We start from the raw sequence: 27032 nt of genomic DNA, 5'->3' as shown, positions 1-27032 counted from the left end.
AACTAGGTCATGGCATTCTGTTCAGATCTAATTACTGAGTTTTTTGTTTATTTCATTAGCCTCTAAACCAGAGTAACATCCTAGTTGCTCCACGTGACCGCTGACCTCCACGTGATCAGTGTCCCATTGGACAATTTCACCCATTTCCACCGAATGTTGTTCATTGTTTAAATCATATCCTGAAATTCAAGTCGTCGGCCTTGAGGATTCCCGGCTATAAATGTTGATGTAGTGAGGGCTGGGAATCAGTTTGACACAGTCAGCCACTGGAGCTTGGTTCAGTCTAAGATGCTGCAGGCTTTGGGTCACGTGGCCCTTGCATTGCTGGCAACGGTGGTTTATATTGGACCAGTGTTCGCAAATCAGGTAATGCTCTATTTCTTCTATTTGACTTGTTGTGTTTAATACTTATAGAATGTAAGACACATGGTTGGGTGATGGAATTGGTTTAAACCACTTTGAACAGTATTTCAGCTATATAACAGCTTGCGAGCTCATGTGGGAGGAAAACCCGAAGTGATGCAGTTTTTAGACGTTTAACTCTTTGGTGAAACGGGTATGCACTGCAGGGTTATGTTTCTGACAAATCGAAACAAAAGATGAATGGCCGTTACACGTCGCAATAATATAGATTGAGATTGGAAAATGTAGTTGGTGTACGTTGTGTAAGTGCAACCCATTCTTTAATAATTTGATAATGTTGAGCCGATGGTGTCTGGGCCCCGTTTTCCCAAATGTATGTATGTATGTATGTATGTATGTATGTATGTATGTATGTATGTATGTGTGTGGTGTGTGTGTATGTGTGGTGTGTGTGTATGTGGTGTGTGTGTGTGTGTGTGTGTGTGTGTGTATGTGTGCAAAACACATCACCGTGTCTGTTTCACTGTCAATGTATCCAGATAGTACTTAGTAGATGTTGTTTAGAGCACCCTTAATCTATCCTTTCAAATCAGTGGTTGATATGATGAGCACCGTTCGACGCTGTCGCGGTAGGATGACATGCAATCAATCAAGTCACAGAGTCTGGCCACCTGATCCATTTAGTTGCCCTATACGACAAGCATACATAGGTTACAAAGGAACTATTCTAACCCGGAATCCCAGAATAAGTCTCCCGTGTAGATGCGGGTTAAATAGGTTTCATCAACCCATGCTTGTCGTAAGAGGCGGCGATGCTTGTCGTAAGAGGCCACAAACGGGATCGGGTGGTCAGGCTCGCTGACTTTGTTGTCCTCGTATCCCAAATGCGTAGACCGATGCTCATGATATCAATCACTGGATTGTCTGGTCCGGAATCGATTATTTAGACCGCCATCACATAGCTGGCATATTGCTGAGTGCGGCGTTAAGCAACAAATAAACAAACAAACAAACGTAAGTCACACACATTTATCAATGTCAATGTGTACACGGCTCTAGTATAGCATTGTTTATTGGGCTCCTCGCTGTGGGCGCTGAACAATACTTCGCTGTTACACACAATGAGGGAAACACTCTCTTGAGAGACACCTTGAAGTCCTTACTGTTATCGTATGTATTTCCTGGCAGCACTCGTGTATTTCAACGTGATTAATGTCATCAAACCGCCTGTACATTGCCATACCCATGCTGTGGTAAACACAAACCTTATTTTTTCTCAATGTTCCTGAGCCATTAAAAAAATAAATAAATTATGTTAAGTTTAATTTATACATTTCCAAAGAGAGCGTGACCAAGTATGATAATTGCGGAGAATCTGGGATATATATATATATTTATATATTATTCTCTTAAAAATATGTGTGCCCACCCCAACCACTGCTCACACACACAGGCAGGCAGGCAGGCACGCACGCACGCACGCACGCACGCACGCACGCACGCACGCACACACCCACACCCACATTCTTTAAATTAATTACTTTGTATAATGTCCTTATACAGATACATATATTGAACAATTAATAAAGACCAATTTATTATTTATTTTTGTGGACCAGTATATCCCAGCTATTGCCAAAGTACAATAAACACAATGGATCTAACTTCAACTAAAATGAGTATTTTATGCTTGAATACAATGGACTTCGATAAGTGTTTCATACCAGATATGCGTTTGGTGTTCAATTGTTTAGCAAACGTAAAATACATTTGGCCAGTCGTAATAATTTTATCAATCAAAATGGCCCGGGTTTTTTTGGATAGTGATTTACAGCAGAACAGATAATGGAATTCGTCACCAAGTGCATTTGTATCATATAGTGAGCATAAGCTGTCTTCACGAGGTATACCATCTTCCCAAGGCAAGAGAGTTAACTGACTATAAAAGTCCAGTTTCCACCCTTGCTGAACTTGGCTGGAATTACTGGGCTCGATCGTAGCGCCACCAGTGACTATTACCAGTTATGTCCCTTCTAAGCCTCTCCTATGGACCAATCAGTTTCCACCTCTCATATCACTTGCGTTTGCTTCACACAAAATGTGGCGCCCAGTCAAAACGATCTGATCGATAATCAAGATCTATATTGTGATAAAACGCGTCTTACAAAAGATTTAGAAAATATCTGCTGACAACGAGTTGGCGGTGCACATGCTTTGCAAATCCTGCAATCGACCGAAATCTGCAGGACAGTTTCCGAACCGGATTTCGATTTCGGTGCGCGAATTTGATTGCACTATGCACATACTCGTTAGTCCAGCCAAAATGTAACTCCATAACACCAGCCTAGTTCGGCAAGGGTGGAAACTGGTAGTTAACTCTCTTGCCTCGGGAAGATGGAGGTATACGTGCCCATCTACCAGGCAATTTATGGTTCTATGTACGTAAGAAAAGTAAAGGTTCAGAGATAATGCTTCACTACCTGCACACACGTGCCTTTTCACGATCACTCTCTCTCCGAGTTTCAGCTGGCCGTGGAATCCGTCTTGATAATTTGTCTTTATACATTATAATAACCGTGTTTCACGACCATTCTCTTCGTGTTTCAGCTGACCGTGAAATCCTTCCTGGTTCGCTCTCACATCCGTTACCGGTTTGCCTCCACCGTAGTCGCAAGCAACGTCATCAACGACGATGGAACACAGAGCCGCGAGGCAGTGTTTGAAGTTTTGTTGCCTGAGGAAGCCTTTATCTCCAACTTCTCCATGTAAGTCCGACACATGGTGCTCATATACACTCCGGTTTAACTTAACCTTGATCACTTCGTTATACTCATACGACCCCAACTTCCATGTATATTTTGGAAACATCTACTCAAAGACTAAGATTTCGAGTGTATTAAGAAGTCTCTTGTTCGTGAAAATATGCTTCTCCACTTTTGATAGTGATATGTGTTATATCTCCATGATACACAAAACTGGTTCTCATAATATATCATGTGTATATTTAAAGAAATGACCCTTATTGTCCCAATCAAAAGCTGAGTAGTATTGTGTGGCATGCTGTTTTAGGCGTGAGTGAGTTGGGTTTAACGTTTGACAGCTTCTCCCTGTGGTGAAGGAAAACCCAAAGAAAGTACGACCAAGTATAATAATTGCGGAGAATCTGGGATTCAAACCCACAACCAACGGACCCGACTGAGGGAAGAAACTCGAGTGCCAATAAGCAACAGTGCCCTTAGATAAAGCGAAAACGCTGTAATGGACGCAACACAATGGTACCAATTGAATTGATTCTGCTGTGACTGGCGAAGACCGGAAATCCATCCAGCATTAAATCAGGGTGCATGTGTTACCAAATTGAACAATACTGGCGGAAAACATCCTTTTAGACTTAAATATGCGTAACGGTATGCAAACATAGACTTACATTTATGTAACATTACGTACATTTAGTATAAAATTGAGATTTAAATCTTCTGAAATATTTCATTTGTATCTTATTTTCCAAGGTGCCGCAGGTCACAGTGTAGTGCCCTATAGAATAATGGAGGGACGTGCTGTATACAATCCCTTGAACTGTTGACGATGTATTATCACATGGTAAACATTTTCCTTGTAGGACTGTGGATAGAGAGGTGTACGTCGGTCGCGTGGAGGAGAAACAAAAGGCCTTGACATCCTATCAACAGGCCAAGGACCGCGGGGAGAGTGCTGGCTACATCAAAACAACGTCAGTGTAACCGCCCTGTGTTAATTCATTCATACCGTGCTTGTTTGTTGTTTGACGCCACCGTCAGCACATCCCCGACTATCCTACTATCCTATTTTGTTTGAGATATTATTTTTCAGCGTTTTAAGCCTTGAAGTGACAAACACATTTCCATGAGATCCAGCGTGTTTTCTGTGTGTAAAACCTTAGAACAATCTATTTTAACCGGGATAAGATATATCTTATTTTACAAAATAACACCCACACAAAATGAAAATCAAATGCGAATAAAGCTTATTATTCCCATTAATTGAAGGTGTGGTTAGTACCGCTTTGAACAGAATAACAATATGAATAATCGAACCCTGCTTTCGTCCAGAACATGTGTACCGCAAACATTTCCATCACGTAATGTTTCATTCATTAGCTGCAGACCATTATCCCATAGGACAAACTCATGCAATATCTTGTACCAAGTTGTATATATGTATGTATAATATCATAACAAATAGATCGCACCAATGAGTGATTTAACAAATCGCAATGGTTGGCATCACACACTGTTCGGTGTTTTGCAGTTAAGTAATCAGTGCAGAGACAATGGCGTTTTTAACCAAATATACAATTGACAACAATGCTGTTTCAGTAGTTTTATATGTTGATGACAATAATTCAATAACTCTGTCATGTGTAGAGTCAACACAGTATCGATCTTGCAGACATTTTCCTGGGCTAATAATAGGCATTATATTCAGGTGGAAATTGAACTCATTTTTGGTATTACAATTTGTCCAACACGTAGACGGTGAACACAAAGTGATAATATTTCGATTCGACCAACCACAAGACTATGGCAGGAGTACCTGAACATAGAGAGCACTTGTCTGTAGATAGATTTGTCGATTTGGGTTAGGTTAGATTCCAAGTTGAGAGCTTGAATGCCACGCGATCTGTAGGGTTGTACACTGTGCTAATGGAACTGAATATTGTTTTGTTATAGTGCGAGACATTCAAACAAGTTTGACGTGTCGGTGAACTTGAAGCCTGGAAGTAGTGTGACCTTCAACCTGACCTATCAGCAGCTGTTGCCACGTTGCAAGGGCATGTATGAACAGAGAATTCACGTGAACCCGGGTCAACTGGTGCGTGAGGTGAAAGTTGAGGTCTTCATCGAGGACAGCCGGGTCATCACGGCAGCGACAACCGAGTTTCCAAGTGGGGAAAACAGCAATGTGTTGGGTACGTCATGCATGACATTTACATTATTACCTCCTGATAGAGAAATACAATTCACGAGTTGCCAGAAAGGCATCTTCCCAAGGCAAGGGAGTTAACAGACTAAAAAATTCCAGTTTCCACCCTTGCCGAACTTGGCTGGTATTATGGAGTTACATTTTGGCTGGACTAACGAGTCTGTGCATAGTCCAATCAAAATCGTGCATCAAAATCGAAATCAGGTTCGTAGAGTGTCCTGCAGATTTCGGTCGGTTGCAGGATTTGCAAAGCATGTGCACCGACAACTCGTTGTCAACAGATATTTTCCAAATCTTTTCATGATTTTAATCAAGGTGCTCACGCATTGCGCGATGTGAGACCCGTTTTATCACAATATAGACCTTGATTATCGATCAGATCGTCTTGACTGGGCGCCATTGTTTTATTTCAAGCAAATGCAAGTGATACGAGTGGTGGAATCTGATCGGTCTAAAGGAGAGGCTCATAAGGGACATAACTCGTAATAGCCACTGGTGGCGCTACGATAGAGCTCAGTTATTCCAGCCTAGTTCGTCAAGGGTGGAAACTGGACTTTTAAAGTCAGTTAACTCTCTTGCCTCGGGAAGATGCAAGAATGGCCGAAATAAATTTTTGTCTTTGATAAAATACCCCTGACCACCCGTAGCTGATACATCTGAGCATTAAGTGAGTGAGTGAGTGAGTGAGTGAGTGAGTTTAGTTTAACATCACTTTGAGCGGTATTGCAGTTATATGACGGCGGAGGAAAGCCCGAAGTGATGCGGGTCCTTTACCACCTTGGTGAAACCCACGAATATAGTACTGAGAAACAGATAAACGTAATTTTGACGAATCTGGGACGAACTGATCACCGCATCGCTAATAAACTGGGCAAACTTCAACGTTCTAAATCTTGGATGTCCTCATTGTCATGTCATCTCCCACTCATACCCATGTCATATCTCAATTATTGTCATGTTTTCTCCAGAGGAGATGCCAGTGTCCGTATCATCACCAAGTCCTAACAGCCGATACATCGTATACAACCCGCCACGTGACCAACAGAAACGACTTGGCCAGAACGGGGTCAACAAGGAGATGCTTATCAAGTATGACGTGGACAGAGATCAGAATGGAGGGGAGGTTTTGGTGAGTGGGTGTTTTATCAACCTCATGCCTTTTTTCATCCTTAGAATTAAAACACAAAATAGTGTTTTGAACATATAAATATAAATGTGTTATCACACTGATTAAAAATTGGCTTTACAGACAGACAGACAGACATGTTTATTCAGTAAAAGGCCAATGACCCAAAATACAGACATGTGAGCATGACATTTACTGGGCACAGAATTTATCATTAATTACTTTGTGAGCATAATATAAGAATTTACAAATTAGAAATAATGTTTGCTCATTATAATTACTAAGAATATTTATTACACGAGAATTACTGTAATGAGTAGGCATAGGAAGATTAACAAGGTATTTTTGTCTTAGTGCAGAATATAAATTACAATTAAAGAGTACATGGAATTCATCCTCAATGACATTAACTCCCTTACTACTACAATAGTTACAGAATCTGAGTGAACGGTCTGTTTTACTATATCTGCTAGTTTCTAAAGCTATTTTAAAATTGGAACATCTGAATTTAGTAAAAGCAATTCTTAAATGGGTAGGGAGTGGACATGACAAGTACCTTTCAACATTTAACATGGATTTAAAATGCTTATAAAGATCACATTTTGGAGAAGAGTGTACAGAAGCACTCCAGAATTGCTGTAAATTATCTTTGAGCCTTTGCTTAAAATGGAGAATAAAAGCTTTAGAGTCACCCACCTCTTGGTTGAGCCATACAAAACCAAATCAAATAAAATAAATTGGCTTTACAGAACTTAATTAAAAGAACGTTGATCCGACGTTCCTACATTTTCCCGAAGCAAGAGAGTTAACTGACTATAAAATTCCAGTTTCCACCCTTGCCGAACTAGGCTGGAGTTACATTATGGCTGGACTACCGAGTCTGTGCATATTACAATGAAATTCACGCACCGAAATCGAAATCCGGTTCGGAAACTGTCCTGCAGATTTCAGTCGATTGCAGGATTTGCAAAGCATGTGCACCGCCGACTCGTTGTCAGCAGATATTTTCCAAATCTTTTCATGTTTTTAATCAAGGTGCTCACGTGATTTGATGCATTTCTTGATGTAAGACCCGTTTTATCACAATATAGATCATAACTGGTAATAGTCATTGGTGGCGCTCCGATCGAGCCCAGTTATTCCAGCCTAGTTCGGCAAGGGTGGAAACTGGACTTTTACAGTCAGTTAACTCTCTTGCCTCGGGAAGATGACGGGGTCCGGACTACAGATGTTTTACTGTTGGTACTAGAGAACACGTCTGAGATTTACCCGCTAGATTGTATACTGTTACTAACATTGAACAAGGCTTAGATTTACCCGCTAGATTGTTCACAGTAATTAACATAGCACATGTCTTAGATTTCCCCGCTAGGTTGTCCACTCTTAGTGATATAGAAAAAATACCTCAGATTTACCCGCTAGATTCCTAACTGTCACTAACATAGAACGTGTCTTAGATTTACTTGCTAGATTGTTTACGCAAATTGTGTATATGTCTGCCCCGGAGTAAGAGGCAATCAGGGTTTCTTCTTTTAAAACAAGGAGCTTAGAGCTAACCCTGGCGAAACTCCCATTCTTGAAAATGGACGTAGCGCTAAGGTCGTTTTGTGGAACGAGACTCCATTTTCACTCTCCAATACATTGCAGGTAGTTGACGGGTACTTCGTTCACTTCTTTGCCCCCGAGAACGCTGGTGAAGACATCCTCCCGGTCCCCAAGGACATACTGTTTGTCCTTGACATCAGCGGTTCAATGTCAGGAACCAAGATAGCGCAACTGAAGGCAGCCATTACGGTTATTCTTAAAGAGCTGAGCAAAACCGACAGGTTCAACATTTTCCTCTTTGATGACAGACTTAAGAAATGGAAGACGGCGCTTGTCCCCGTTGAGTCGAGTACGATCGATGAAGCACTCGACTATGTTAGTCGATTGGAAGCGGAGGACTGTAAGTTAGACATACTATTCATGTGGGGTTGTATCAGAGACATGTGGTACACGTGGGATTGTAACAGAGACACACGGTGCTCAGCGAGATTGATAGAATCGGTTGCTCTAGAGGGTTGTACAAGAGACACGTGGTGCATGTGGGATTGTAATAGCTGGAATTGTTAGTGGTCTGGAAGCGAAGGACTGACTATCAGTGAGATATATTATGCATGTGGGATTGTAAGTGAGACACGTGGTGCCCAGGGGGATTGTAAGTGAGACACGTGGTGCCCTGAGGGATTGTAAGTGAGACATGTGGTGCCCGGGGGGATTGTAAGTGAGACATGTGGTGCCCTGGGGGATTGTAAGTGAGACACATGGTGCCCGGGGGGATTGTAAGTGAGACACGTGGTGCCCTGGGGGATTGTAAGTGAGACACGTGGTGCCCTGAGGGATTGTAAGTGAGACACGTGGTGCCCTGGGGGATTGTAAGTGAGACATGTGGTGCCCTGGGGGATTGTAAGTGAGACATGTGGTGCCCTGGGGGATTGTAAGTGAGACACATGGTGCCCGGGGGGATTGTAAGTGAGGCACGTGGTGCCCTGGGGGATTGCAAGTGAGACACATGGTGCCCGGGGGGATTGTAAGTGAGACACGTGGTGCCCTGAGGGATTGTAAGTGAGACACGTGGTGTCCTGGGGGATTGCAAGTGAGACACGTGGTGCCCTGGGGGATTGAAAGTGAGACACATGGTGCTCTGGGGGATTGTAAGTGAGACACGTGGTGCCCTGGGGGATTGTAAGTGAGACACGTGGTGCCCTGAGGGATTGTAAGTGAGACACGTGGTGCCCTGGGGGATTGAAAGTGAGACACATGGTGCTCTGGGGGATTGTAAGTGAGACACGTGGTGCCCTTGGGGATTGCAAGTGAGACACGTGGTGCCCTGGGGGATTGTAAGTGAGACACATGGTGCCCGGGGGGAATGTAAGTGAGACACGTGGTGCCCTGAGGGATTGTAAGTGAGACACGTGGTGCCCTGGGGGATTGAAAGTGAGACACATGGTGCCCAGGGGGGAATGTAAGTGAGACACGTGGTGCCCTGGGGGATTGTAAGTGAGACACGTGGTGCCCTGGGGGATTGCAAGTGAGACACGTGGTGCCCTGGGGGATTGTAAGTGAGACACATGGTGCCCGGGGGGAATGTAAGTGAGACACGTGGTTTTATCGTCATTAACAGGTTAAGTAGTAACCAGATATACTATCCTTGTCAGCTTCCTGTAGAGAAATACTATGAGACATACAGTAACAACACATTGCTGAACACAAATGATTTTAATTTCGGTTGGATTCGAACCTGCAACCTCATGATTTCAAGTCCGTCACGACCCGTGAAGATCCGGGGTAGAATAGGTCTTCAGCAACCCATACTTGCCGTAAAAGGCGACTATGCTCGTCGTAAAAGGAGGCTAACGGGATCGGGTGGTCAGGCTCGCTGACTTGGTTGATGCATGTTATCGATCTCAAATGCGTGGATCGATGTTCAGTGTGTCAATCACTGGATTGTCTGGTCCAGACTCGATTATTTTCAGACCGCCGTCATATAGCTGGAATATTGCTGAGTGCGGCTTAAAACAACAAACCAACCAACCAATCAAGTCCGTCACGCTACCACCTGTGAAACCGAGACTGTTGTCGTCACAAGTGTCATTTTTCCTAGTCACCATTACCTTGATTTATTTGTACATTTGTTATGTTAATATTGTACCAAGTACTTTGGAAGACCTGGTAGTATTTGTGTTATGCATATCTAATTTCAACATCTATTACACATCTCATTCCCATCCACATTTGACTTATAGCCTGATTGTATGCACTTAAACATGTTTGGATTATGGGAATGTTGTGTTAAGTTGGTGTTTAGGCTATGACGCGATAGATAGAACACACGAAATGTGCATTCCGTTTAGGGTTGAAACAGATTCCTAAACATGTCTTGTATGTGTCTATGGTCTTAACACATTTTTTACAGTGCGGTGTAAGTAGTGGATTTTATGCTAATTTAATAAGTTATATTTGCTCACCTTTAGCATCTTGGTGCAATCTGCCAGGCAGGATAGTAAATTCGCTGTTTACTAAGCTTCTGGCTGCCGCTAATTTAGCTAACAGAATTCGCTGGTTTTTTTCGCAGTGTATGCCGATTTGACTATATACCAGCGAAACTACAGCTGCACTGTCTTGACTTTCAGCAACTAACCTGAACATGGCCTTGACCGACGGCATTTCCTTCATGCTGGAAGAAAGGTACAAGGAGCACACGCCTGTGATGTTCTTCCTCACCGACGGTCAGCCCACGGTTGGCATCAAGGACCCCGGCTCCATTGCTAAGAATGTCGAACGCCTCAATGAGGACGTTGTGTCTCTGTTCGGACTGGCGTTTGGTGATGGAGCTGATTATGACCTGTTGAAGGTAGTCTCCGCCCAGAACAGCGGTTTTGCTAGGAGAATATACGAAGCTGCCGATGCAGCTGATCAGGTAGAGGGATTCTATGATGACATTTCCACCACTGTGCTACGGAACTTGAACATCAAATATATCAACGGCACAGTCGATCCCGACACCCTGACGACGACGGTCTTCAGGAACGTTTTCAGGGGCAACGACGTGGTCGTAGCCGGTCGTATGAGTGACAACATCAACACCTTGATCGGTGCTGTACTGACTGCAGACATCGGCAGAGGAAAATTGAATGTGGTTCTGGATAACCACAGCACACAACCCATTGAGCCATCGACAAACAACCCCTATTTTACTATTCCAATGGACTTCGCGTCTGTTATTGAAAGGAGCTGGGCATACCTGAGGATCAAGGATCTGCTACTGCAGAAGAGGAAGGACGAGTATAAGAACGAGAAGTCCGATGTTGACCGGAAGATTACGGAGTTAGCCCTCAAAGTACGTACACGTTTAGCATCCATCTATATGACGGCGATTCTGTATTTAATCTAGTCTTGGCCAGATAAACGAGTGTTTGGATTGTAATAAAGCAACGTCCCATGCCATCGGGGTAAGATGACATGCCATAACAAACTAGAACCATACAGTCGCCTCGTACCACATGCGTAAGGCCAGGTCAGACACGACAACCCAGTAACTGATGATGAGCGATGTCCCATGCCGTTCAGGTACCTTTACATGCAATCAAACGAGTCAACGAGTTGTATGAGTCAATGTGTTGTGTGAATCCGTATGGGGTGAATGGACTTAAAGATCAGAGTTGCATGAGTATATGTGATGTATATCAGGTTTGTGTGTATGCATATGGTGATGAATGGACTTTGAGACCAGAGCTGCATGAGTATATGTGATGTATATCAGGTTTGTGTGTATGCATATGGTGATGAATGGACTTTGAGACCAGAGCTGCGTGAGTATATGTGATGTATATCAGGGTTGCATGTATGCATATGGTGGTGAATGGACTTTGAGACCAGAGTTGCATGAGTATATGTGATGTATATCAGGGTTGCATGTATGCATATGGTGGTGAATGGACTTTGAGACCAGAGTTGCATGTATGCATATGGTGTTGTATTAACGTGGAGACCAGAGTTGCATGTATGCATATGGTGTTGTATTAACGTGGATACCAGAGTTGTATGAATGCATATGCTGTTGTATGGAACTGGAGACCAGCATTAAATCAATGTATATGGTGATGCATGGACTGATTGACTGATCGACTAGTATGAATGCAGTCCCAGTGCTGTCATATGAAACACAATGCTTTTAAACTTAAAAAAGTTGGCCATCTATGCATATGGCAAAGCGGAATTTGGAATCTGGGCAGTATGTAGCTATGGTAACAACTTATGCTCCATTTTGTTCGGATTTTATCTTCATAATCTCTTTGTAAAGTGAACATGACCTCCAGTCATACCTCAACTGTCTGCGGCTATTCAGCGAAACTCTCTAACGAAGATAACTTATTTTCCTTCGGAATCCACAACACAATTTCAATTAAATCGTTTTTGAGAGCTGACATTTGAATGACTCAAGAACCCGGGCACATTTGGCTCTAAATGCTCTCTCAAGCTTCAGCTGACGTGACCTCTCATCACGTAGAGTATCTTCAAGTAGAGAGATCTGAATAAATGAGATTGAATCCAAACGATACTTTGAGATAATCGGATTGTTTCAATAAGATCCATGTTTGTTTTTAAGAGAGTAATTTGTTTTAAGATATTTCCAATTGTTTTGTCAGAGACTGAAATTTATATGTGTTTCAGTATAATTTTGTCACTCCTCTGACGTCAATGGTGGCAACGAAGCCAGAGCAACAGGCAACAAAGACGAACATACGCGGCGACGATTACAAGAAGGAGAGGCCCGTTCAGCGGTCACATCGTAGGCTTAAGCTTTGACATTACTTCAACTTACAGGCTGTTTATGTATCAATAACGTTATAACCAGGATTACGAGCAATTTTCCTTTTTCCTCTTCTTTGTCAAGTCTAACGTGCTGGCCACGGGTTATCTTATTTACAAGGGAGACAACTTTAGAAACTCAACACTTGCCCCTTTTTCTTCTCCACACTTATATTAATTTTTCACGTGTTTTCACGACCTCTTCGACGCCGAGTGGATTACATATATGTATGTTATGAACACAGGTAATTACGAAATGCAATTTTGTCAACATGTTCTGGTCCTACAGAAAAGGCGTATGACCCACAAGCAAGTGTACCTCGCTATAACTCCATGTTGAGTCGCAAGATCGACAACCCTGCTGTAGGTGAGTTTTAACAAGTTTATAGAAATCGTCATCACGGATATATAAACTCTACGTTCCCCCATCACCCGTGAATACACACAACTGATTAGCGTGTTGTTAAGTGTACGTCTGTTTTAGTCAAATGAAATGAGGTCGTCTGTAACAACCGGAGGGTCAAATGAGACCTTCTTCATGCACGAACTGTGTGCGAACCCCACCGCTGCCTGACATTGACGCAATGTGTGGAGTAGAAGAAACCAGGCTATGACACGTGTTGGTCGAGAAACATTGACGATGTAAGCTGGACGCTCATTGGTCCGAGCTGTCATCACTTTTGCTGAAACCAGGTTTTTGCTTTGACGGCGACGGCTCTGCATAATGATCGTATTTATTCATGGGGAGTGGAGGAACATGGTGTATACAAGCCAATGAAGTATTGACGGTGGTGGAAAATACGGGTCAAAGAGTAGTGTGGATATATGCTGACCATTCTACTGAACCAGGCCTCCCGTTTGCCCTCTCTAATGTATAAAGATAAATCTTGAGATTCAATGCTGGTGATCTATCCTCCAATTATAAAACGAGTACTATGAATTTATACGATAACGAAGTTCAGGCTTATTTGTACCAAACATTACTTAAGTTATTCAAGGTAAATAAACAATGCCCCCAAGCAAACATGACAGATCGCTGTTTATCGATAATGTTGATGACACTGTTTCAGACTAGGCACAATTGCGTAAGCCTTGGTCACGCGTTTTATTCAGAGGATGTAAAGAGTCTTATACAGTCATTCTGCTAATTCTCCTTCGTTTATTGTATTCTTAGTTTGCAGTCTTCTTGTTGTGGCTTACTTGTAAGTTTTGTCGATTTATGAGGTAATGTTTCAAAGGCAATGCTTTGGCGCTTTAATTTCATGACACATTTTTTTGGTAGGGTTCGACACTCTTATAATTTACCATCCCCTTCGAAAGGGATGTGCCGTGATAAAAAATAAAAGTGTTTAACATATCCTTCCAGAGAAAAGTATTGTGTGTTTTGAGGCATGGTCGGAACAAAATTCCCCTTCCCTAACCCGTATTCCCGGACCCCATAATATTAAATAGTCGGTCCTGAGATGAGGTAATGGTACCTCAACGGCATGGAACTATATATTTACATCCTTATATTTGCATTAATGTCAAAGGTCAATGTCAATTTGGAGCAAAGTTTGAAATGTAGTTGTATCATCTTTTCTCTTGAATACGGCGAAAGACTAGGCATTAGAGGATATATTACAATAAACGTTTATGCCACATGGACCTTGAGAATTCCTTTGGCACATTCTGACATGTTAAAATGGGTCACGAGGTAGAACAATCTCAATGTTGTTACACTTTCTAAATAAGTATTAATGCATTTGTCATTAAACTTGGCATATATTGAGATTTAGAAGGTTTTGATCCAAATAGGCTAAAGGTTTTCGTAAAACATGGTTATATGATTAATATGAAACTATACTGAACCGCAAAAAGAAAAGTAACATTGCATTAAAAGTTGTCATTTAAATATCTGGGTCATTTTTGTCAAAGTTTCTAAAAATAACATTACTTTGTCCGGAAAAATGAAATTTGATTATAAAAAAACACAAAGCAGTAAATACAATAAAACCGATCACCAAAACACATCACGGCAACGGGGCGGTCGGGTAGCCCAGTGGTTAAAACGTTAGCTCGTCACGCCGAAGACCCGGGTTCGATTCCGACATGGGTACAATGTATGAAGCCCATTTCTGGTGTCCCCCATCGTGATATTGCTGCAATATTGCTAAAAGCGGCGTTAAACCATAGTCACTCACTCATCACGGCAACGGCCATGGTAACCCGATTCACGTGAGTTCCGTGCAAATTGAAATTTGAGAGAGAGAGAGAGAGAGAGAGAGAGAGAGGGAGAGAGAGAGAGAGAGAGAGAGAGTCTGGCGACGCCGTGGGAAACATTATTCGGATGCTTGTGTTGTTGAGAGAGACTCGTAGGGTGGTCCGAGGATCAGCATGTGGGGTGGAATATGTCTTGCACAGTGGGTCGGCCCTGTGGTCTTCCAGACTATCGGTAATGTTAAAAGCGGCGTTAAACCCAACTCATATATATATATATATACTGAACCGCAAAAGAAACGTCACCATGGATAGATATATGAGTGAGTTAGTTGGGTTAAACGCCGCTTTTAAATTATTCCAGTTATATCACGGCGTGTCAGCTTAATGTGGGAGGAAAGCCCGAAGTGATGAAGGTCTAAGACGTATACCACTTCGGTGCATGCATCTTTCCAAATACCGAGTTAAAACACGTCCCAGCAACATATGCTGGTCATAAGAGGCGTGGATAATTGCTGGATCGTAAACAGTTGTGTTGATCAAGGCCAAGGTCTGGTCGTAATGTTTTCGCACTGTAATTACGTGGTGTGTTACGATGTGAGGAACTTTGAGGAAATGACAGAGCATGGGCTGCTTCTATATTTGGAAAACGACTCCCCAAAATCTCCTCAGTGAATAATCTAATTTGTTTCAGCTTCCGGAATACCATTTGGACCACAATCTTTCCGTGAGTATATGTATATATAGGAAATACCCCTTCAGGGTAAATCAGCTGCTTCTATACTGGCAAACAATTACAGTTTGGTCACGCATCAGTGTAATGTTTTGCAATATCGAAGTCATTTCGTGAAATGTACAGATATATGATATCTGTTGGAGTTGGAAAGAAAAACGACTCTTAAACTCTCTTCAGTGAATAATCTAATTTGTTTCAGCTTCTGGAATACCATCTGGACTACAATACAACGGTTTGGGTAAGTCGAGTATTATTATCTAAACATTACCTTGAAGAAATAGCTCGCTTGGAATCATATCTATTCATTATGGTTAAGACCCATACACTTCATGGTGTATATTGTTTCAAAGATTAGGCACAACAGAAAAAGAAAGGATTATGAGTTTTATTCCAATTCTATTACTATTATTATACTTCTTTCATTTCATGTGTCAACCCCGTATACTGGGTGTAATATGTAATAAACAATTATAGCAGAACTCCAGATAATACATAACTGAGCGTAATAATTATTACCCAATGAATCATATTCAGCTTGCATATCTGTATTGCTTTACTATCGTTATGTACTGCAGGGATCTACAGTAGTGGGTAATGAATACTTCTCGCTTCGGGTAACTTAGACGTGTATATCGCTGTGGTGAGCTTATGTTTGTGACACACATGGGGCAAAAACATGAACAGATGCAAATTAAAAGTCACCTGAACATTATTTGAAGTGGAATGTTAATATATTAAGGTCTACCCATTAGTTAAAAAATATCCAATAGACCGGACCGAAGGGAATAAAATAAGTTTAATACCTATTAGTGAGTGAGTGAGTTCGGTTTAACGCAGCTTTTAACACTATTCCAGTTATATCACAGCTTAATGTGGGAGGAAAGCCCGAATTGATGCAGGTCTCAAAATGTAATCACTTAGATGAAACCCACAAGCACGGGTATGGTGCTGACAAACCTAGAAACATAATCGGGGCGAACCGGGATTCGAACCAACAATGATAGATTTCTGGCCTAATACCTATTAGAAAACTATCAACACCCCATGTAAACGGTAAGTAAATTTAGTTTCAATATGGGTATTTGACAATGAAATGAAGGATGAATATAAATTGTGTCAGGTGTTGTGTTTTTTATAAAACAATGTTGAATGAGACAGAAGATCGTTTGAATAAACGGCATTCCTATATGGTGAGTCTATATACACTGCAAAATTCATATTCTCTGGGCACTTCATAAACTGCGAAAAATGTGTTTTAAATCCTGAACACGTTTCTTGTTTAATAGTTTAAACACGTTTGGAAATCTACCTGACTACCAAGCAATTAAACGCATCTTTCCATTATCTGAACTGCACACTTTATACCCACATGGAGAATAGAAGCCGGGCCTTCGGCGAAACGAGGGAACCCTTTAACCACAGGCTTTCTTATCGCCTGTCACTTTACATTAAAACCATTGGTCATTATGCGGGATAAATAATGTATTATATAGGATGCCCATTTGCGTGTGACTACTACCATGGAATTCATGAATGACAATGTGTCAGCTCCTACAATCGTTTTTCCTCATCAAAAGTTGAGTTCATAATAGCTGTATAAAATGTCTGTTGACCGGGTTTAAGAAAGGTTGAAAATTAATATCAAATGATCACGTCCTGCTGAATCACAATAATTATTAGCATTATCATCGTTACCGATCTTGGCCATTTTTCAGGGGGCAATGGAGGAATCCGACCCTACCCTAGTCGCCGGAGGTCAAAGGGCAAACGAAAGAAATCAAGAGGAAAATCACGGAGGAGAAATATGAGATGCAAAATTGGTATTTTCGATATGAGCATATGTCTCACTGGTCATTTCCTGTTTAACACATATATCTCAGTACTCATCTCCTGTTTAACATACATTTCTCACTGCTTCTCTCCTGATTAAGGTATTTGTCTCACAGCTTCTCTCCTGATTAAGACATATATCTCACTGCATCTCTCCTGATTAAGGTATATGTCTCACTGATTATGTCCTAATCAAGGTATATGTCTCACTGATTATATCCTGATCAAGGTATATGTCTCGCTGGTTATATCCTGATTAAGGTATATGTCTCACTTCTTCTTTTCTGATCAAGGTATATGTCTCACTGCTTCTCTCCTGCTCAGGGTATAGATCTCACTGGTCATCACCTGTTTAACGAATATATCTCACTGGTCATCTCCTGTTTAACAAATATATCTCACTGGTCATTTCCTGTTTAACAAATATATCTCACTGGTCATCACCTGTTTAACAAATATATCTCACTGGTCATCTCCTGTTTAACATATATCTCACTGGGCATCACCCGTTTAACACATATATCTCACTCCTGTTAAATACATATGTCTCACTGCGTCACTCCTGATTAAGGTATATGTCTCACTGTTTCTCTTCTTATTGAGGTATATGTCTCACTGCTTCTCTCCTGCTCAGGACATATGTCTCACTGCTTATGTCCTGATCAAGGTGTGTGTCCCACTGATTATCTGCTCAACATGTTTGTCCCACCGCCTATTACCTGCTCACTGAATACATTTGTGATATTACACTGGACCAGTTATGTTTTATAATGTCCACTAAAGCACACCCAAAGAACGAGAAATTAACTTGATTTCACTTTGAGCTACATTATTCAGACTGCCAGCAGATGCGTGTCAGAACGTTACTATTTATTCATATGTACAAATCACAACAGATGCTTTATTTGTTTAGACGGCAGGCTATTTAGTAAACTTTGAATACTATTTTATGTATATATATACATATATAGAAAGATGCGCTTCAGCGGGATTGAAAAAGTGACCACCGTATAGTCTTATGTTATTACACATTCGCGCGACAAGAATAAAAATGCCAGGGAATAACATCTCACGATTTTATGTGTTATGCTCTGACTGAAGATTGCGAGATTACAAAATTTATTAATTTCAGTTCATCGTGTTATCGTCTTCAGGAAAAAGGATTTAATGAACTATAAAGTCAGAGGCTGAGGTGTTGCATTTCTGCATCTTAATCTAAGACATGTTGCAAAGGTCGAGAACGAGGAGATTGGCATGCCTGTTACAGAAGTGCTTGTATTAAAGCTTAACGAGTGAAGATATGTTTATTTTCGGTTTTCAGTTAAAATGTTTTTGGACGGTTTTGGGACGACAACAGACAAACAGATGTGTTCAAGAACACACAGAGCTCAACCAGGAACATTCCAGATCTACCCAGCACCATCCACAATACCGACTGAATCTAGTAGGTGGAGTACATATACAAAATAGAATTACGAACAATAACCTGGTCGCAGATTTGCACCGAAGACATACACATGGTTTACGACTGAGCTCAAGATGAGCTGCGTATTTGCGTAAAATACACAATGTAAATCACTTTTTCCCATTTAACTTTTAAGTTGCATGCGTACAAATAAGCATGGAAATTCAAAATTCAAAATCTCAATAGTGTAGAAATAGTGTGCGTAGCCATTTCAGCCTGCCTACCTGTATATAATTACTGTTGCAATGTAGGTATCACATTTACACGAACTCTACCGCTAATACACAAAACAGTTACGTCTTGAGACATTCAACGCTGTTGTGGCCTTATGCCACATACATACACCAGGAACAGCACATAAAAAGTCACCTGAAACAGCATTAAAAATCTGCCCGTTGGTTTGGTATTGATAGTACTTGGACGAATAGATAGTTCGTGGACGAGTATAGATAATGTTGTGATATCTGGAGATAATACATGGATTAGTATTGATAGTACATGGGCGAGTATGCACAGTACTTAGATGAGTATAGATAGTACTGTGATGTCTAGAGATAAAACATGGCTGAGTATTGATTGTACTTGGACGAGTATGCACAGTACTTAGACGAGTATGCATAGTATTGTGATGTCTAGAGATAAAAACATGGACAAGTATTGATAGTACTTGGACGAGTATGCATAGTACTGTGATGTCTATAGATAAAACTTGGACGAGTGTAGATAATCTGTAAATGGATAGGTGGTATTTGGACGAGTGTTGATAGTACTCGGATGAGCACTGACAGTATTTTGAAGAGTATATATCGTATTTGGACGAGTATTAAAAGTACAATATTAATAGTATAGATGATAGTACTTTCATGATTATAGATAAGACTTGAATGAATATGGATAGTACTTGGACGTGTTCATTGTAGATGAATATAGATACGAATATCAATAGCATGTTGTACTGTATTGGTATGTTGGTAAGCTACTTACGTAAAGCTAATACGTCAATAAGCATAGATCCGGGTGAGTATAAATAGTACTTGGACGAACACAGACAGTGTTTTGAAGAGTATAGATATTACTTTGAAGAGTAAAGATACTACCTTTATTAATACTCATTTTAAGATATTTTATTAGTACATATTGGTGTAAAATCCCCCCTGGTGTAACGCTTTCAGGCATATACGTGCAAGCGACTCTTAAGCGAGTATCGTCAAGGGTGTTGCTACAAGAGATCAACATCCTCCTGAAATATGCCAACATGTCCTACAAAGTCGTGATGAACACGTCCGACGTCAGCTCCAGGGTATGGCGGACGCCGGACACGCCCACAGGCCATGTGGCAATCCACAAGCAGGCGAGGTGCAGGCGAACAGTGGGTGTGGCAAGATACTTTATCATGGTGCATTTGACACAACCCGCGGGGACGGGGTCAGGTAGGGATTTGAAAATATAATGCTTCATTGGACATGTCTTTTTGTTGTTTAAAAGGGTTCATTACTATTCATTGACCTGTTACTTCAGGCATTAATTAACATACTCATGACTTGTCTTGCGTTATGAAAGGCACCAGCTTTGAACATAGGGAGTCAAGTCAAATTACACAATCACTTCATGCTTGCATATTCATGTCGGCTTCAATTGGTTTGTTTGCAGCCAGAAGAAATAAGAGGGACATCAAAGGAAAAATAAGGAGAAAACTTAGGAGAAATCTTACAGCACAGGTGTGCGGAGCTTCCTCCAGAGTGGAAAAACTCAACTCCAAGAGTAAGAGACTGAAGGGGACCGGGTACCTGTTCCAGTCTGCCCCCGTCGTCAACTTGTAAATGGGGAGGACCACGTACTGCTGGCATCTTTTCACATAAATAAATACTTGAAGAACTTTTGTGAGGTCTAGGTGAAGGAATCACCCATGAACTGTTTGGAAGTAGACTGCTGTGTCTTTTCAATCGTTTTAAAATCATATCTGTTACTTGGAAACGATACCTCTCTGCGTTGAAATCGCAGAACGCAGAACCCCTCCATAAGAAGTGGGGTCAGGTGAACTATCTAATCAGACAATAAGCATCGAGGCATTTTATTCAAGATGCGGTGAGCGAAGCATTCAGACCAGATTATCCTATGTATGTCGACCAGTTCGAAATGTAAATAATAAAGGCCACGTCATTATATTGTTGTGAAATTTTTATACACAATATCGTTTCTGGGCGCCATGGTATCTCGCACAAAAGGGAGTACTCTCGAAGGAATATTTATATTCTGTGTGGTTTTCTTTTGATAAGTTCAAAATGAAACTTTAAGACATGAAGCCGCATTGTTTTAGAAAGTTAACATCTGATTGGCTCATCAATCTGATAGGCAGTTAAAGTTTGCTTAGGGTTCACCTGAACCCACCTACTGCGGATGGGTTGAAAAATCTACACATAGGGAGGTATTGTATCGAAGTAAAAGTTGATAGGTATTCCTTGAAAGGAAGATTAGAATACGGATTATAGAACTGATGTTTGCAAATGGAAAATGATGAGACAGTAATAGCTGATGAAAACATTACGAGGTCAGATTGAAAGAATTGTTTTTGTGTGTAATTGTTTCATAACATGTCGGAGGGACATATTTAGAAGAAATGGCACCTTATCATTTGTATGTTAACTAGCCTCCACAACATTATATTGACTTGATATTCTTGCCTTTATAATGCTACTCATATTTATGCTTATTCAACCTCTCGGATGTTACATAGAGAATCTCACCCTCGTGTCTTTTGATATCAAATATATCAACACGAGTTGATAAAAGTGGAAAAATTCCGAGGCTTGCCGAGGATTTTTGCCACTTTTATCAACGAGTGTTGATATATTTGATATCAAAAGACACGAGGGTGAGATTTTATTTATCATTCAACATCATTCTTCCACCTTTTTCAATTTGTAGACAGTAATTAGCAGTGTCTTCAGTGTAAAAAGTACAGCTAACAGCTTCAGTAGCAGAGCCATTAGTGATGTCATTTGATTGTGACGTCATGGTAACCAGAGACGTCACAATGGCTTGATCTAATCCAAGCGATATCTCCTGTGGGAGCCAGTTTTGGATGATAAACGGTATTGTTATTACTTTGGCATCTCCGATGAACTGTTTAGACCTCCATATCTTTTGTTTACTGTGGCAGTTTTGTACACACGCCAACACAATATACCTGAAGAGTCAGCGCGTACAGCATGTCACTTCACAGTGTGACAACGTATGAAGAAAGACAAACTATTAATAGGCTCAGATACAAATAAAAAATCATAGTATCAGTATTAATAAGATGCAAGTGATACAATGTCGGTTGACCATAACAGATCATAATAAAAAAATATGGCCACGCCCACAATAGGATTACTGTTTCGGCATTAGCGGATTTTAGACTGGGCGGTGTTTATATAATGGTTATCGATGTAATTGATTTCTTATCGTTGTCTACTGTTTTTTATTTTAATAATTAAAAAAGTATTCTGTGAAGTTATTATTGTTGACTTATTTATTTATTTTATAAGAATCGCCTTCAATATTACGTTGCGTTTATGGAAGTATAAACGTAAAAAACAATGTGCTCACTTTGTATAAATCCACTAGACGTATTTACACATTTTGCATAAATCCACTAGACGTATTTACACATTTTGTACAAATTCACTAGACGTATTTACACATTTGGCATAAATCCACTAGACGGATTTACACATTTGGCATAAATCCGCTCTACATATTTACACATTTGGCATAAATCCTCTAGACGGATTTACACATTTGGCATAAATCCGCTCTACGTATTTACACATTTGGCATAAATCCACAAGACGGATTCACACATTTTGCGTTTATACCCTCATAACCGCAGAATAAATACGTTGAAACAATTTCGACGGTCAGTGGATCCTGGTGATGGCTGAAGAGGTTGTTGTCCTGGGTAATACAGAAATGTATACTAGCTGGCCACTGCAGGCCACTCGGAATACGGCACAAACAAAGTTACCAATATCTCTATAAATTTGCCTGTTGCCCTGTGTGTGTGTGTGTAATATATATATATATATATATATATATATATATATATATATATATATATATATATATATATATATATATATATATATAAACAATATTCATGTTTAGGAGAAAAACCTACAGTGTTTTGAAAGTTAAGAAGCGCTCGGAATAGAATAACAGTTAGACTACCTCAAGTTTAAAAAAACACATGAGGTTTATCTCCAATCTACGTTCGGACACGACGAGTGGGTGTTCTCGAAGACTATGTTACAAGTTCGACGAATCCAGAGGGTAACCCCGATCTGTAATTATGACCACCATTAACGTTATGATTTACCTGTGGAAATTAGCCTGCTGTCACAATCTCATTGCCAACGAAACGACCCTGAAGTATCGGCTGAGTATCGCCATTCTTTAAGCTGAAGACGAGCGGGCACGGCATAAGAGCGTTTGAGAGCGTCATCTTCGTGACCGGTGAGTGTGTTGCCTAATCATTCTCCCCGAGCCTAGGTAAAATCAAAATAAAATAGGAGTCCAACGCAAGTCTAGAATGATTTGGCAAGTCTAGATTGCCTTAATCCTGGTTAGGTTTTGAAAAAAAATAATTGTGCAATTAATAGATTCATCATGTTAAATAATCTGATACCGACTTCTAACTGGTATCGGCAGAAATGGTTATATGGCCTGATATGCATCGATGCGTAGGCTTTCGATAGATCCATGTTTTCATATGCAATGTAAGAGAATAACCAGTCTAGATTATCCGCTGAAACAGATTTCATTAGGCGTTATGAGGGCAAAATGGCCGTGAAAATTATATGAATGGACCGCTGAAAGTCAGTGATGACACCAGGTGTTTGCAAAAAGAGTAAGAATTTGTCATCCATAAATTATCTTGTCCTTACTGAAAGTTGCTTGGTCATGAATTGTGACTTGACTGACCTGTGTCCTCATGACCTGACAGCATGGATCAGATGCATTGTTCATGTAATCAATACCCTTTCTTAATGAATTTCGGAATCGGTCTATAAATATGTTCTACCAAGAATGGCACTCCACTTTAGAGCATAGTTCACGTTATGAATATTACAAAACTTTCAAGACTTTACTTCAACCAGAAATATATTTAGCAGTACTCACTACGGAAAACTTAAGAAAAAAGCTAATTAAATATCGACTTGGTTTTGCTAGACCTATTTGTAAATGAAGGAAGAAAACTGTCCATTGAAAAAATGAAAAGAATTTGTCCATTGTGTAATCTAGAGATAGAAAATGAAATTCATTTTGTGTTTGTCTGTCCATTTTACAATGATCTCCGAAAGAAATATATAAAAAGATTATTTAATAGCAATGTCACCGATAAACGCCTTTGTAGTTATGCTGACGACAAAGGACGAATCAAATATATTAAATCTTTCTCTTTATATTAAGCATGCATTAGCCAAAAGAAATGAATTAATCAAACAACGTGTATATCCCAATGTGTAACATATATAATTATATCTACATGCGTAACTTTTTCTTGTATATGGGCCGGTGGCTTTTTGTACAATAAACTTCTTTGACTTGACTACCCACTCTCAACTGACATAACACATGTCATATTTGGGAAAACACTTTCTTTGTAAAGTACAGATTATCGTACTTTTTTCCCGTCCGGGATTCGAACCCACACTGCAAGAGTGAGGCACCTAATCGCCAGCACACAAAGTCAGCTATCTATTCCACTCAGCCACCGAGGCTTCCAAAAAACTGAAAGTCCGGCATTTGTGGACATTTGTTACATTTGACCACTTTCTGAATGACATTGTGTGTTACTAATTGACATGTTTAATCTGAGCAGATCCAAGAGACAGGATTTGTCACACACATGTATTCAAGGTTGACTGAAATCAGTCAGTTTTCCAAACAAGATTAACCGAAACATCCGAGATATTTCATTCTCATCCGCTATGTGTTCTGATTGCATAAGAACTTATTACCTTTTGGAATATTGTATGAATTTGTTTTTTGTGTGCATATGTTTCAGGTGCTCCCTGATGTTTATTATGTTTTATTGTAATGTACAAGAGACTGGTTGAACTTAGTTGACCTTGTACATACTAGGGTGTCATCCTACATTACATCATTGTACACACCATGTTATCTTCATGTGGTCATTTGAAAAAGAATAAATTGAAATGTAAATTCAGGAAGTGTTTTTTTGTGTTTTACAGAGCTGAATAGATACATACCCAGAGCGATCATAGCACTGCGATTGTCGTCTATGTTAAAGTATGTGAGTTTTGATAATCTTAGTGCTGAGGAAGCTCTGTCATATTACCCGATGTCATGGGATGTTGCTCATAATATTAACCACGTGTTTTTCTGGCCAGACTCAGTTATTTACAGGCTACCATCATACAGCTAGAATATTGCTGAATGGAGTGTTGAACAGCAAACAAAGAAACACAAGAGGCGGAATTAAGTTTAGGGGCAGTGTGATGCTTGTGTGGAATAAACTCAGAAAAAAACGTAAATCTGTTATATTCCCCATCCTGGTGCACAGATGGCCGGCCCATTGGTTTAAAGACCATACATTTGTCTGTGCACCTCTTTGTTGTCTAAGACAACTCCCTGTCAAGTTGAGCAAGGATCTGCTGACCATGGGTTTCAAGTCACAGGTTTGCCCTGATTATGAATTTTGGTTTGTTAGCATCTTGAGTGAGTGAGTGAGTGAGTGAGTGAGTGAGTTGGGTTTAACGCCGCTTTTAACAGTATTCCAGTTATATCACGGCGTGTCAGCTTAATGTGGGAGGAACGCCCGAAGTGAAGCAGGTCTCAGACGGTTACCACTTCGGTGATACCCACAAGCACGGGTATGGTGCTGACAAACCTAGAAACATAATCGGGGCGAACCGGAAATCGAACCCACAATCATAGGTTTCTGGCGTGCCCAAGGGACGCAACTCTGCACACCGAATCGCGGCGCCTTAGACGACTGGGCCACCCATGCCCCCCTGTTAGCATCTTGAAACAATGTTGAACAAATTTGAAGAACACTTCATGCCCTTGTGACCAGAGTCTTCAGATGAAAACTCTCTATAACCCTTAACCGTTGTATTCGTGTTCTGGAAGGTTGTTAATCAAATCAATTTACGAGATACTAGGATACTAGTTTTGTCAACATCCTACCCACTTGGATGTTTCATCAAACTGGTAATAGATCAGTACCTGAGTCAACAAACTGTTTGAAATTCTGATGATGCATTCTAGATTATTCTGTGTACTGCAGTTTGGGCCTCCGCCTCTCTCATCATCAGGGTATGACAGAATTTCTCACCTCTTCAGCTTGAAATCAACATCCAATCAATATGCCTCTGCTGAAAGCGGGTTCGGCATAGGTCTGGTGATCCTTCGATAAATTTAATGGAATCGAGACATGAATACAGGGCAATTTGATTTGGTCTTAGACCCAACTTGCTCACTTACTCCACGTCCATCTGGTGCCTGGCAATGACAGTAATACTAGAAGCAATACAACTAGACTGTAAATAGATTTTACCTCCAAATAATTAAATTTTCGTTGTGTTTATTGAAATTCCTGCATTCTGATTAGTTGAATTGGTCACGTGTTATTGCATTCATTTCCCAATGAATGTAAAAAATTAAGCCACGCCCACCGAGGCGCACTACTTTTATTACTGCGGAATGTCGGGGAATCCCAATATTACAGTCGAGGGAATTCCCTTTCTGCTTACGTGTATCGTCATGCACAGGACATTTAGCGACTTTCATGCATATTCATTGTCCAAACTACCCTTTGAAACCGAAGGCCGAGAATGAACGAAACAGCAAACGTGCAGGCTCGCTCGTCTGTTTTTTTCCCGCTCGCCTCAGTTTAACTTTCATGTCTTCGGGTTTCATTTCTAACTAGCATTTTTCCAAATGTGTTTTTCTGTAATCAGGGAAGTAATGTTTGAATCTTGCGTTAACTG

General features: G+C 40.6%; 1 protein-coding gene across 1 annotated transcript; it reads left to right on the top strand.

Annotated features, from left to right (window-relative positions):
- The first annotated feature begins 136 nt into the window (after nucleotides 1-136).
- Nucleotides 137-21195, top strand: LOC139454299 (inter alpha-trypsin inhibitor, heavy chain 4-like). The gene is made up of 15 exons (XM_071235919.1): nucleotides 137-366; nucleotides 2971-3128; nucleotides 3983-4093; nucleotides 5073-5311; nucleotides 6294-6454; nucleotides 8099-8396; nucleotides 10624-11330; nucleotides 12665-12782; nucleotides 13092-13169; nucleotides 15696-15728; nucleotides 15937-15975; nucleotides 17453-17557; nucleotides 18889-19011; nucleotides 20205-20462; nucleotides 20683-21195. The coding sequence occupies exons 1-15, from the start codon at nucleotides 289-291 to the stop codon at nucleotides 20850-20852; spliced, it is 2676 nt and encodes an 891-aa protein (XP_071092020.1). The 5' UTR covers nucleotides 137-288; the 3' UTR covers nucleotides 20853-21195.
- The last annotated feature ends 5837 nt before the right edge of the window (nucleotides 21196-27032 follow it).

Source organism: Haliotis cracherodii, unplaced genomic scaffold (genome assembly GCF_022045235.1).
Source record: "Haliotis cracherodii isolate W230 unplaced genomic scaffold, xgHalCrac1.p SCAF_10, whole genome shotgun sequence".
NCBI classification, from domain to species: Eukaryota; Metazoa; Mollusca; class Gastropoda; order Lepetellida; family Haliotidae; genus Haliotis; species Haliotis cracherodii.
This window is presented reverse-complemented; position numbering and strand designations above follow the sequence as displayed.

Excerpts from the sequence above, each read along its gene's own strand:
- LOC139454299 (XM_071235919.1), top strand. The coding sequence starts at position 289 with ATGCTGCAGGCTTTGGGTCACGTGGCCCTTGCATTGCTGGCAACGGTG. Across the intron at positions 367-2,970 it reads GACCAGTGTTCGCAAATCAG|CTGACCGTGAAATCCTTCCT; the intron begins GTAATGCTCTAT and ends TTCGTGTTTCAG. Across the intron at positions 8,397-10,623 it reads TCGATTGGAAGCGGAGGACT|CAACTAACCTGAACATGGCC; the intron begins GTAAGTTAGACA and ends CTTGACTTTCAG.